This window comes from Ochlerotatus camptorhynchus, unplaced genomic scaffold (genome assembly GCF_037179485.1).
Source record: "Ochlerotatus camptorhynchus isolate MF236.1 unplaced genomic scaffold, CSIRO-AGI_Acam_v1.1 ptg000023l, whole genome shotgun sequence".
NCBI lineage: Eukaryota > Metazoa > Arthropoda > Insecta > Diptera > Culicidae > Ochlerotatus > Ochlerotatus camptorhynchus.
Genome location: NW_027040515.1, coordinates 772,055 through 784,628, shown reverse-complemented (window position 1 = coordinate 784,628; position 12,574 = coordinate 772,055). Strand labels below are relative to the sequence as shown.

General features: G+C 43.3%; 2 protein-coding genes across 3 annotated transcripts in view; one reads left to right on the top strand and one right to left on the bottom strand.

Annotated features, from left to right (window-relative positions):
* Nucleotides 1-12,574, top strand: part of LOC135706715 (guanine nucleotide exchange factor DBS) — a 435,434-nt gene that overhangs the window by 134,471 nt on the left and 288,389 nt on the right. For both annotated transcript variants that reach the window (XM_065228374.1, XM_065228382.1), the window contains one exon: nucleotides 8,471-8,650. In XM_065228374.1, the coding sequence (XP_065084446.1) occupies nucleotides 8,471-8,650 (180 nt within the window). The remainder of the gene's footprint in view (nucleotides 1-8,470; nucleotides 8,651-12,574) is intronic.
* Asap (ArfGAP domain of ASAP) overlaps nucleotides 1-12,574 on the bottom strand; it is a 480,120-nt gene that overhangs the window by 422,448 nt on the left and 45,098 nt on the right. The window lies entirely within an intron of this gene.

The window sequence follows — 12,574 nt, the reverse complement described above, 5'->3', positions numbered from 1 at the left end:
CGGAGGCTATCGCGGCCGCTGCCGGCATTGGGTTGCCAGGTGCTGGTGCTATGTCCATGCCCATGTTTTCGATGTTCTCGTTGCTTCACGCACGATTCATCATCTTGGACGAGGTGAAGCACAGCTTCATAATGAACGGGAATTGATGGCGTTCACCGCCAGGACTACGCTCGGGAACTCGACCAATCCGGAGGAGGAACTTTCCGATTTCAGCGTGAACATTCGTACTTGCGACGGGTGGCAGATCCTCGGACATACCGGATGGGGAATTGAAGAAGTGGAGAATCTTGCTCGGGAAAGGAAGCGATTGTTCTTGTAGTCCTTGAATCTGATCGAATTGTACGGCAGGGTGTAATGGACTCTGACAAGTAGTTCTGCTTGGAAAATGAAATCTGAATTTTGCTACCATCATTTCCGATTAGAATGTTGTTCAAGTGCTGGATGCTCTTTGGTCTTCAGGAACTTTATCCTGACAACATTTCCGTACAGGCAGAACAGATTGAACAGCTTATCGATGATGGCTGTGTTGTAATCGAGTCCGTAGACCATCATCACTGTGCCCTGTTGCTGTTCCGGTTGAATGAAGTTGGCTGGTCCGTTTCGGGTCAGCGGTGCGACCTTCGCGGGTTGGTTTTCAGTTTTCCGACGGATGAAACTCGGGCGGTGAAAATTTCGGTGCAAATCCGTTTCCTCCGCCGGCTCCCAGAAGGGCCGGTTTTGGACCAAGGTTGACTAATGATTGACGGTCGATGTACGGTGTGGGCCTTTTGCCGAAGATAGTAGGATCGTGTAGCAACGGGGCTAGTCCGTTGCATGCATCCTTGGAGACGACTGCTTCCAATGTGAAGTCCCAACAGGAGTCCATGTCGTTTTTGTAAACATTGAGTTTTTCTGGCTTAACATAGTCGATCTTCAGTGTGTAGCAACCGGAGTAGATGTCACAGCCATCGCGGGTTCTGGTGGCAGATTCAAGGTCCGTATCTCAGAACCAAAATGGTCATCTCAGGTTTCGAAAAAGAAAACAAAAACAAGCGCTGTTAAAATATCGGGTTGCCAAACAAGGCATTATTCACAAGCAAACAAAAGTCAGTACAATGAATTTTCGGCACTGCCGGTACAGCTGCGGCACAGTGAGGCACACTGAGAAAAAAAGTTGGCGCAAAATAAGTGTGTAGAATGACCACCCCTTGACTGTAAGCCATAAATACAACCAACTGCCATGTTTGCGTTGCCTTTAGTCTTCTTGCAGTCCTTCTTCATGTGCCCTCTTTTTCCACATTGATGGCACTTTCCGTTAAACTTGCCGAACTTCTTCAGTTTGTCTCCGGCAAAGGCATTAGACTTCTCCTCTGAATTCTGCATCCGATCACTCTGCTTTGAATCTTCGTTGATCAATCGTGATTTCATCAGCTCGTATGTCATATCATGCCACGGAAGATTCTCTAGCGCCGTCACAAGCCGGTCATAGGATTCCGTCAACGATAGGGTCGGACAAATGTCACTCTCCTCAACAGCCGATCCAGCCATTCGAAGTTGACCATCGTCGCTCCATCCTTCAGGTGTAGCCTAGCAATCTGCTTCCTGATAAGAGACTGCTTCCCTGCTGTCTTTTTGACGTAGGATTACATCTGTGCTTTCTATACGGGGGTACACTTTGTGAAAGCCGAAAATGGAACATGTAACGAAATTATGAAAGATTTTGAATGTTAATAACTCAGCTGCCCCTAGACCAATTTCAATAATTTTATCACCAATCGATCAGAAATATTCCTACACTTCTTTTTCACCGCAAGCTTATTGCATATCGCATATTAGCTTATTGCGTGTTCTCAACTTAGTATTCTAGATGCAATTCCACAGTTATTATTTGAGAGCTTTCGATGCCTGTACCATTTTTGCATTGATATGATTGTGTGGCAAGTCCAATCATACTTCTATGCCCATGAAAGGCGAGAAATTTTCAACCCGAAAAATTCCTAGACCGAACCGGGAATCCAACCCAGTCACCTCCAGCATGGTCTTGCTTTGTAGCTGCGCATTTACCGACTGAGCTAAGGGAGGCTCTACGTATTGATAGCAATAATTCCGACTGTTGATTTTCAACAAAAAAAAACCATTGAAAAAGTGGTAAATGTCAAGCATTGTCCAAAAGCGTCGAAATAACTAACAAATCCACCAATTACGTACATGCATACGCTGCTTCCCCAACACAGTCATCAGAGAATCGTTTCTAGACGAAACATGTCGATGTAGCATTTCTGCTTCCCCAACACCGTCATCAGAGAGTCGTTAGTAGATGAAACATGTCGAAGTGGCATTGCTGCTTCCCCAATAACAGGCATAGAGAAGAATCATGACGTGAAACAGGATCATAAATTCGCCGAAAAAAGTGTTAAGCGTCTTTCTGCTAAAGGCTAAGATTTACCAACTTTTTGAGAGAAGGAGTTCAACGATAAAAACAGAAAAGCGAAGGAGCTTCAGCTGGGTGGACACTGATATTCTGTGGCCTTCCAACTTGTCGCAGACACCAGTTCAACCCCTGTTCAGCAGCAGACGGGCCGAGACTCTTGTGAGTGCCCAATCGTTGAACAGAAGAATATGGGATTGTCCGGTCCGATTTGCTGATCCAGCTGCCTACACGTCTTCATCATCTTCCAAAGGCTTTAAGCCTGTACTACCATTGGCCCTTTATAGGGCCATCAAGATTTTCCAAAAGATTTAAATTTCTGAACATGTCCGATCCAAAATTCATATCAAAAGGTTCTTTTCAGGGCAATCATAGTCATACTAAAGAGTATAAACAGAGACAACCCCGATCAAATTCCTATTCCTACACAAAACACAAGCTCCTGCTGCAGTTAACAAATAACATATGTTATATAAGATCACGTAGTCCTTCGTCACCATTGCGTACAACCCCATAGGGCTGTTCCTTGTAGTTTATGCAAACGTGTCCTCGAGGCTCTTCCACATAGCCTTCACGGTAGTTGTGTCCAAAACACAGCCAAGGTATTCATCGGGTACAAAACTCACCACGGTCAATCTCTCGGAATTTCACCGCTTGAGCCGCTTCTGCAGGCGCTTCCTTGAAAATCCGCATCCCAGACGTTGGAGGCGAAACTGTCAGGTGTCATAGTTTTGACCAGCGAATTGTGGGGTTTCGTGGCTCGAAACATCTTTTCGTGAGTTGAGATTTCTTGTACTTCGCTGTGACACAAGTAATTTAAGTAACGAGAAAAGTTTATTAAATAGGTCTATTCAGTTGGATAGCTTGACAGAGATGAATGAAATTATAGTTCTAAAATTACCCATCCATGAAACTTACCTCCACTAACCTCGAGACGACCTCGAGTAATCGGTGCAATTCCTTTAACTTTAGATTTTAACTTTAGATTTGAGACATTAATAATGTATAACGCAAAAGATAATTTGGCTCTGTAAAGTTTACTCGATTGAGCCTGTACAAATAAATTGATTCACGAAAAAAAAATATAATAGTTCTAAAATCTTCATAGGTTACTATGATAGCTGGCTTCATCCAATGATTGCTTCGTTTCTCATCAGTTTCTAAAGTGGCTTATGGAGGTTCCATTAGCCGCTATAGGTAACCTATTGCACTAACGTACCTCCACTATTGGTGCGATTATCCTATATACTTACTTGATACTTGATGGGCTACGAATCGCCAGGTTGATTCAACGCCGAACGAAGTACTCTTCTCCATTGGACTCGGTCCTGAGCCAATCGCTTCCAGTCGCCATGAACGTTTAGCGACCTGATGTCCTCCTCAACTGCAAATAGCCAACGTGTCCGAGGTCTACCCCGGAGTCGACGACCTCTACCGGGTTCTCTGCTGAATATAATATTTGCTTGTCGTTCTTCCGGCATCCGCACTACATGCCCAGCCCACCGTAGTCTGCCGTGTTTTATAAGCTTCACTATATCCGTACCGTTATACACTTGGTACAACTCGTGATTCATGCGACGCCGCCAGATGCCATTCTCCTGTTTACCGCCGAGTATTGTTCGCAGCACCTTACGCTCGAAGACACCAAATGCTCTCCGGTCAGACTCTTTTAACGTCCACGATTCGTGGCCGTAGAGGGCTACCGGAAGTATCAGCGTCTTATACAGAGCGAATTTCGTTTTCGTTTGCAGGCTACGGGACTTCAGCTGGCTACGTAATCCGTAAAAGGCCCTGTTTGCAGCTGCAATACGTCTCTTCACCTCGCGGGTAACATCATTATCGCATGTCACTAGTGTTCCAAGATACACAAATTCTTCCACTACCTCACATTGTTCACCATCTAACAACACTACACTACCAACACCACTATTGCTCCCACGCTGTCTACCGGCTACCATGTACTTCGTTTTGGTAGAACTTATCGTGATCCCAATCCTCGCCGTCTCCCTCTTAAAAGGCACAAACGCCTCTTCCACTGCTCTACGGTCAATTCCGATGATATCGATGTCGTCCGCAAAGGCAAGGTGCATGTACGATCGTGTGATGATGGTACCGTTCCTCTGCACACCAGCTCTCCTAATCGCTCCTTCAAGAGCAATGTTGAACAGTAAGTTTGAAAGTGCATAACCCTGCTTCAATCCATCTAAGGTCACGAACGAGGTCGAAATCTCATCTGCAACCCTTACACTTGATTTCGATCCATCTAGCGTTGCGCGAATCAGTCTAATTAGTTTCGCCGGAAAACCATGTTCTAGCATAATCTGCCAAAGCTCATTTCTCTTCACTGAATCGTATGCTGCTTTGAAATCAATAAACAGATGGTGAGTCTGCAAGTTGTACTCCCGGAATTTATCAAGGATTTGACGCAGGGTAAACATTTGATCCGTCGTTGATCGGCCCTCACGAAAACCAGCCTAGTATTCACCGACGAAGGACTCCTCAAGCGGTCTCAATCTGTTAAACAGAACGCGTGACAGTATTTTGTACGCCGAATTCAGAAGAGTTATTCCTCGATAATTGGCGCACTCGAGTCTGTGCCCTTTTTTGAATAATGGGCAAATGAGGCCATCCAACCAGCTAGCAGGCAGTTCTTCGTCCTCCCATATCTTCGTTAGAATACGGTGGATTGCTTGATGCAGCTGCTCACTTCCGTGTTTGAAAAGTTCGGCCGGGAGCCCGTCCTTCCCAGCAGCCTTATTGTTTTTCAGCTCACGTATTGCCTTTTTAACCTCGTCTAGCGTTGGAGGCTCCACAGCTTGATCGTCGTCTGCGATGTTTACTCTGTTCCTCGATACTCCCTCACTCTCTCCATTCAACAATGTCTCAAAATGTGCTTTCCACCTGGCAGCCACCATTGTTTTATCTGTCAGCAAATTCCCCTCAAGGTCATTGCACATGGCGGGAGATGGCGCTGTTTTACTCCGCACACCATTGACAGTCGCGTAGAACCTTCGCATATCGTTCTGTTCCATACTTTCTTGCGCCTCAGCAATCACGCGTTCTTCGTATTGCCTTTTCTTTCTGCGGTGGGTTCGTTTCTCAGCTGCCCTTGCTACCTTGTACCGCTCTCTGTTCAGCCGGGTACCAGACACTAACATCCGGCTTCTGGCAACGTTCTTCTCATCCGTCAACCTCTGGCACTCCTCATCAAACCAGCCATTACGTGGTCGTCTTTGAGCTGTACCTATCACTTCTTGTGCTGTTGTGTTCACCGCTCCGTGGATTGTGTTCCACAGATTGTTGAGGTCCTCGTTCACGTTGATTTCGCTAATCCGCTCATCAAGCTTCTGGCGGTACTCTGCAGCAACACCTTCTACTGACAAGCGATGGATATTGAAACGCATCGATCTCCGGTTCGTTGAATTCGTAACGGTCGATAGACGCGCCCGAATTTTGCAGACAACAAGATAATGATCTGAGTCAATGTTAGGCCCCCTAAAAGTCCTTACATCAATGACATCTGAGAAGTGCCGGCCATCCACCAACATGTGATCGATCTGGGTGCAAGTTTCGCCATTTGGGTGTCTCCAGGTGTGCTTTCGGATATTCTTGCGTGCAAAGTAGGTGCTACTGATGGCCATACCTCTAGCAGCGGCGAAGTTTATCAGTTTCAGGCCGTTATCATTGGTTACTGTATGTAGGCTCTCTGTACCAATGATTGGACGAAAGAAATCTTCCCTCCCGACCTGCGCATTTGCATCTCCGATTACAATCTTCACGTCGTGTTTTGGGCACTCATCATAAGTTTTATCGAGACTGTCATAAAACGCGTCCTTCACGTCATCGGATTTATCGTTGGTTGGCGCATAGATGTTGATCAGGCTGTAGTTGAAGAATTTGCCCCGAATCCTTAATACACAGATGCGGTCGCTTACCGGTCTCCACCGCATAACACGCTTCATCTGCTTCCCGATCACTATGAACCCTACTCCATGTTCTGCCCTATCGCCACCGCTGTGATAGATATGATACTTGAAGGAAGTGTTGGCGGTGGGATCCACCGCCCGGAATTCACGTTCTCCGGATCTAGGCCACCGTACTTCCAGCTACGCTCACATTCACTTTTTGCAGTTCACGAGCCAAAAGGCCCGCTCGTCCAGGTTCATTTAAGGTTCTGACATTCCAAGTACCGAGTTTCCATTCATTGTCCTTATTTCGTTGCCGGGTCGGTTGCCGAAAATTCCGTTCGTTGTTTTCTCTTTCTTCGTTTTTCTGAGTAATGTTGGGGGTTTCAGTATGCTACCTTACCGGGGTCGCGATACCTACATCATGTTGGTGGGGCTGCCACCTTAGGTGTAGCTGACGTGATACAGCATTTCTTATTCAGCCGCTCGCTCCGAGACAGACGCTGTTTGAGCCGCACCTCCATGGTGAACAGACGCTCGAGGGTCGCACCTCCTCACTTTGCTATCACCACGATCCGGATCCATGTTTTTATCGTGGTGACATTGCCCAGGCTACGCTACCAGCATCTTTTGCTGGCGGTCTTTGTCATCGGCTGACCCGTGGAAGCGTGAGGTAGGAACTTGTGAGGACCAGAGCTGTTGGGACAACACTCCTTTCAGTTTGTCGATTTGTAGCGATTATCCTATATAGAAAGTAGAAAGCGAGCAAAGGACAAAGAAGGAGGAAGGTACGAGAATCGGGTCGAGCATCCCTTTCACCAAACTCATCCGTTGATGAAGGATGGTGATGGGTATTGCCCCCCGCAACCACTGGCAAAAGGGATGATCGCCGATTCGTTCCACCTTTATGTCTGATATTGACGTTAAGCTCCAACTACGTAAATCGCATGAAGTAATTAAACATAATTAGTCTAGGGGTAAGACAGCTTTTGATAATGGATCATACTGGAGTAAATTTTGAGTAACTCTGAGTAACTCCGAGTTGCTCAATATTCAATGCACGGTGACATAGTAACCTGTTTATTTTGTGTGCATTCCACGATTGTGAAGCAAAGACGTTTGACGAGGAAAATCTACGTCCATCATTCAACAACATTATATACCGGATTGCCATCCACAAAACCTGTGTCGCAGCATGCAAAATCTGTGTATGCTTATTATTGGTTGATGATGATAATTAATGGATTTTCAAGTGAACATGGAGTTGTACCATAATTTAACGTCTTGGTGATGCACATGGTAGGCATTCCATTGTGTACATTTTGGCAGATTGCATACCCACCAACAAGATTCAAAATGTTTCAGTGCTACATAAAAGTTTCACTTCACGTGGCATTAAAGACTACGGCTTTGTGATTCCAGGATCGTATTGCCCACGAATGAAAACCGAAGTTTTTGATGGTAGACTGTGGAGGGCAATAATCATTAAAGAGTTGCAGTTTTCCATGAAGGGCATCTGCTAATAGATCATTGTCTAGTCACATATACAAATTTACTGCTCTATCAGAACAATTAAAACTAGAATTCACAACTCATTTTAACTTATTTATAGAAGATGCTAAAATTAACAATTGAACATCCTTGGCAACCTATCATAAATCGCGCTAAATAACGGGTTCGTTTCTCGGGATCATATCAGAAATATCTTTTTCTGATTTTCAACTTTATTGTCCCACCATAGTAGAGATCACGCATAAAGAGTAAAAATTCACACCGAAAAGAAATACACACGGATTAATGAGTATTTGAGGCAACAATACAAAATAAAATACGGATAGGATCACTCCGACACTCTGACAGATAATGTATGTTTATACTGATTTAATTTTTGATTTATGGATGAATATGAGACTGCTTTGATCACTTTTGAGTAAATATGAGTTACTAAAATTTACTCGCTGTGAAAATATTAACGCTGAGTACAGCCGTCTTGCCCCTAAGTAAATAGTTAAAGAACTATAAGTCATTATTTGGTCACTTATTTCTTGGTCATGGTCACTAAAATCACTATCTTTGACAATTGATCGCTACCAGCCCTGCAATCGATCGCCGCTTCATTTCCAAAGTACTAAACCAACTCAATTTTCCCCCATTCCAGGTCCTCCAGCGAATCGACGACGTCCAGTTGATGTGCGACAAACGGGTGACCGTGCTGAAGAAGCTCACCCTGAAACCGCCGCGCCCGGTGCAAACCGTAACACCGGAGCCGGCAGTCCCGCTGCAGCCTCCCGGAGGAGCACCCCATCCCATCTTTCGAACGCGCCGCTCGTACAACAAGGTAAGACCAGACCTTCTTATGCAGTTCAGTTATGCAATTACGGATGGTAAAAGCAAAAGGTGAACGTGTGGGAATGCAAATCGAAACGCGACGCCGAAAACTAGAGTCCGAGCCCTACTGGACCCGATTTGCAAATTTAACGGGAACCCGTTGGCCTTGGCCAAATTGCGAAACCGGGTGGGGAAAAGAATGGTCGCAAGCTGTGAAAAGTAATTTTCTTTCCCGTGGTTTTAAATTTGCAAGAAGAAAAGAAGCTGAGCGGTGAGCTAAAAGTTGTAGCGCGGGGAAAATAACATCTGATTGAATTGTTGCTACCGTGTGTCTAGTAGTTGCCGTTGTTGTTACACAAAGTGAGTAAGAGTAATTTTGTATACATCATAGTGCCCACATGACGATGGCTGTGGCGATTATGTGTAAAGTGTGTGTGTGTATGTTTTGTGTTTGTGTATGATGGACTGATGGGATAAGAATTGAGGCAACTTGTTCGGGTCTCAGATTCCCAGTGCTTGGGAGATTGCCGCTTTTAGAAAGTCGTCACAATGTTGTATGGTGGCGTTTTTTTATGAACCTTGTTGGAGGTGCATAATGACTGCTACGAGGAGGAGTTGCATAAACGATACGTCAACATTCGCAAATGGATAATGATTTCGGTTGATTTATGTCCTATCAGAAGATTGTGCAAAACTAGTTTTTGGTAGATGTCAGTGTAGATAGTCAACTTTTTGAGCAACCCACCCATATTGTGTAACAAAGAGGAAATGCGAGATTGTAATTTTTCGAATCAATTTCAGTAGTCCATGGGTCACTTACCCGGTGGTTGCTGTGTGCCACTCTGTTGCTAAGGAAGTTCAATTTCCCTGAAATCGTAGCAGCCATTGACTGTTTGCCATAATGATAGTACTTCTGCTGGATCGACGAAATAATCCATGTACAGATTTCTATCAGTCAGTGGATTAAGATAATGAAATTTGCATCCTGCTCGCTCGCTAAAGCCGCATGATGAACCGCGAAGAAGATGAGCAGAAAAATTGATCTACATTACGCACGCGGATCGAGCGTTACGCGATGCCTGTGTCTGTGGTAAAATTAAAGCTTTTCTCAATATCAGCCGGACGGATCGATGCCAGGCCAGTTGATGTTCGATATCGTCGTCGACGTAATGCAATCTTCAGTTTTTTTGTTTGTTTCATTTTGGTCGATATGTTTCACCATGGTAACACGATAAGCCGAGTGTTGCTAAATCGAGAAAATTTTAATTGGATCAAAGTGAACCCCTACCGATGATTAGATGATTCAATCGGATCTGGACGGAATCGGATCTCCGGCTCCACCCCGGCCCTACTTTGGCAATGCTCATCAGCTACCGGCAAAACAAACAAAAAACCATTCCAATTAAATGCTTTGCTTATGATTTTGCATAAGTTGCTTTAGTTAAAGGAGGAAAAAATGTTGCGCAATTTTTCCCATCCACCATCAACCAAATTAGGCAAATTAGTATTATAAACAATCATAAGATGTGCTGTGCATACCCTATATGGATATAAATGCATTGTAGCTGCTGCAGGCACCCACACGATTGCTCTCTCTCTCTATCTCTTTCTTTCTTAATTTCGTACGGAGCCAGCAACAATGGGAAGGAAGTTGATGGCAGCAATGTGCCACGAATGGATAATTGTTTCTGCGCCTACTGCAGCTTTGCCTTGCGATAAGAAAATGCAACTACACTGTCAATTAAAAAACGCTCATTTTCGGTTGATGGAAGCGGATCTGCATGTGTGCGTGCATGTCATTATGGTTGTTTTTGTTTTTTGTTTTGATAAGCCAAACGTTTGAGATCGTAAATGGTTTTGATCATTGAACCATAGATTATGCAAAGCTTGGAGAACGGTGAATTATAATTTGAACAAATGTGATGGATTAGCGGTTCCGTTTAACTTTATTCGCAGTTACTATGCGGAAATTAAACTTAATCCAAATTTAGCATACTCTTCGTTTGTTAACTAGTTGCAGTCATATTGCGCTGGGCGTGATAAGATAATTAAGCTCCCAATTATACATTTTGTTTGAAAGCTGCACAGTTAAAATTGTTTCTTGTCAAAAATCTAAACCTGTACTGTACAAATCTCGTATTCAACAGGTGCAGCGTTGTCACGTTATGGTTTATATAAAAAAATAAATAAAACAGCAATAAAGGTTATCTTCCATTTAATTGTATAATAATTGCATATACAGGGTGTTCGGTTCCGGGTTTCATATATTGTTAGGGTAGGTAGGGCTCCCAAAGTTATGAAAAATCTCCATGAAACATAAGCTTGGAAATGACTGCTAAAGTGAATTATTCAACATTCTATGTTTTGTCTCATAGCTGACTTTGGTTAGCTATATTTGTTCAATCTTAATTTGTTTTTCTATTAATATTTAGATATTAAAATTTGAAAAGGGCATATTTTTCAGTAGAAAAACGTCAATAACTCTTGTTCAAGGAACATATTCTAGTTATGATTTTGTGTGTATTCAAGTTGAATCAATAATCATTTTTAAATTTTGGCCCACGTCTTACGGTATTGCATATTTTTCAGAGCGGAAGGGAGAGAAGTAGGTAGGGTAAACGCTCCTATAGTTGCGGTACGTTAGAAGCGTTAGGTTCCTATAGTTTCCGCAACTATAGGAGCGTTTCCCCTAGTGGTTATAAGTCGATATCCCTTTTATTTCATTGCACTCGCAGGTCAGCTGCGGTGCTATTTACATAGATGGAGAAGTATGCAGCTCAGCTACTTTTGCATGCTGCTGTAAAGAGGCTAGCATCCGCGCCTCTTATGTCGTAAGGACCAGTGTTTCGGATGGGCAAGGGCTAGTGAATGCCACCCACCATCTCTAATAATTCAATAATACATTATTTTATCATCTGTTTACAAAATTTGACCTTGGACGTAGGGTCCCATAATTCTGATACCTGCTCTCATAATTCATCAAAGTCCCAGAAATGTTTTACGGTTCATTAAAAAATCGAACACTACTAGGACAAACGCGATCGTTCGAAATGGATCTGTTGGTCGACTAGTGAAAAATGGGAAGCAGAACATAAAATTGAGATCTAGGTAAAACATTCAAGATCTGTAATTTCGAATTTTGGCGACAGGTTCGAGACATACAAGCTTCAGGAAAAGTTATGTGAAAAGAAGGAAGGCAAATTTCATAGAATATTTCTGAGAACTTTTTAGAAGCTAGAATTTCGGAAAAGCTTTGCAAACATTAGAGAAATTTAGCAAAAATCATAGAAAATATACGAATTAAAAAAAACATCCTACAGAAAATATGCCAACTTCAGAAAAAATCTGCGGAATTAAAAGAACTTCTAAGAACTTCAAAAGACGATCTTAGAAATTTAGGATATAAATGTAAACTTCAGCAATCAGGATTTTGAAGTTCCGTGAGCTTAAAAAAAATAACATTCAGAGAAGATCACAATGCCACACAAAATTTCTTAAAAGTTTTGGGAAGTTCTGCTTAGATGCGATTTTTTTTCTAGAATTCGAGAAACTTAAAGGGTGATACGGTCGAAATTTGATCAAGGGAAAACGCGTGTAAATCGGTGAAATCGTTTATTTAAAAAATCAAATTAAATTTCTTTTTCAAGTTCAATTAGTATAAAATTCAGTTAGGCATCCGCTTTTCCAAATCCGAATTGCCGGGCCTTAGTTTTTTTGGTCTTCTTTAGGTTCCGCTTGACAATAGCCCAGTATTTCTCAATTGGGTGGAGCTCTGGCGTGTTGGGAGGGTTCTTGTCCTTGGGAACCACCTGCACGTTGTTGGCGGCGTACCACTCCATGGCCTTTTTACCGTAATGGCAAGATGCCAAATCCGGCCAAAACAGTACGGAACAACCGTGTTTCTTCAGGAAAGGCAGCAGACGTTTATTCAAAC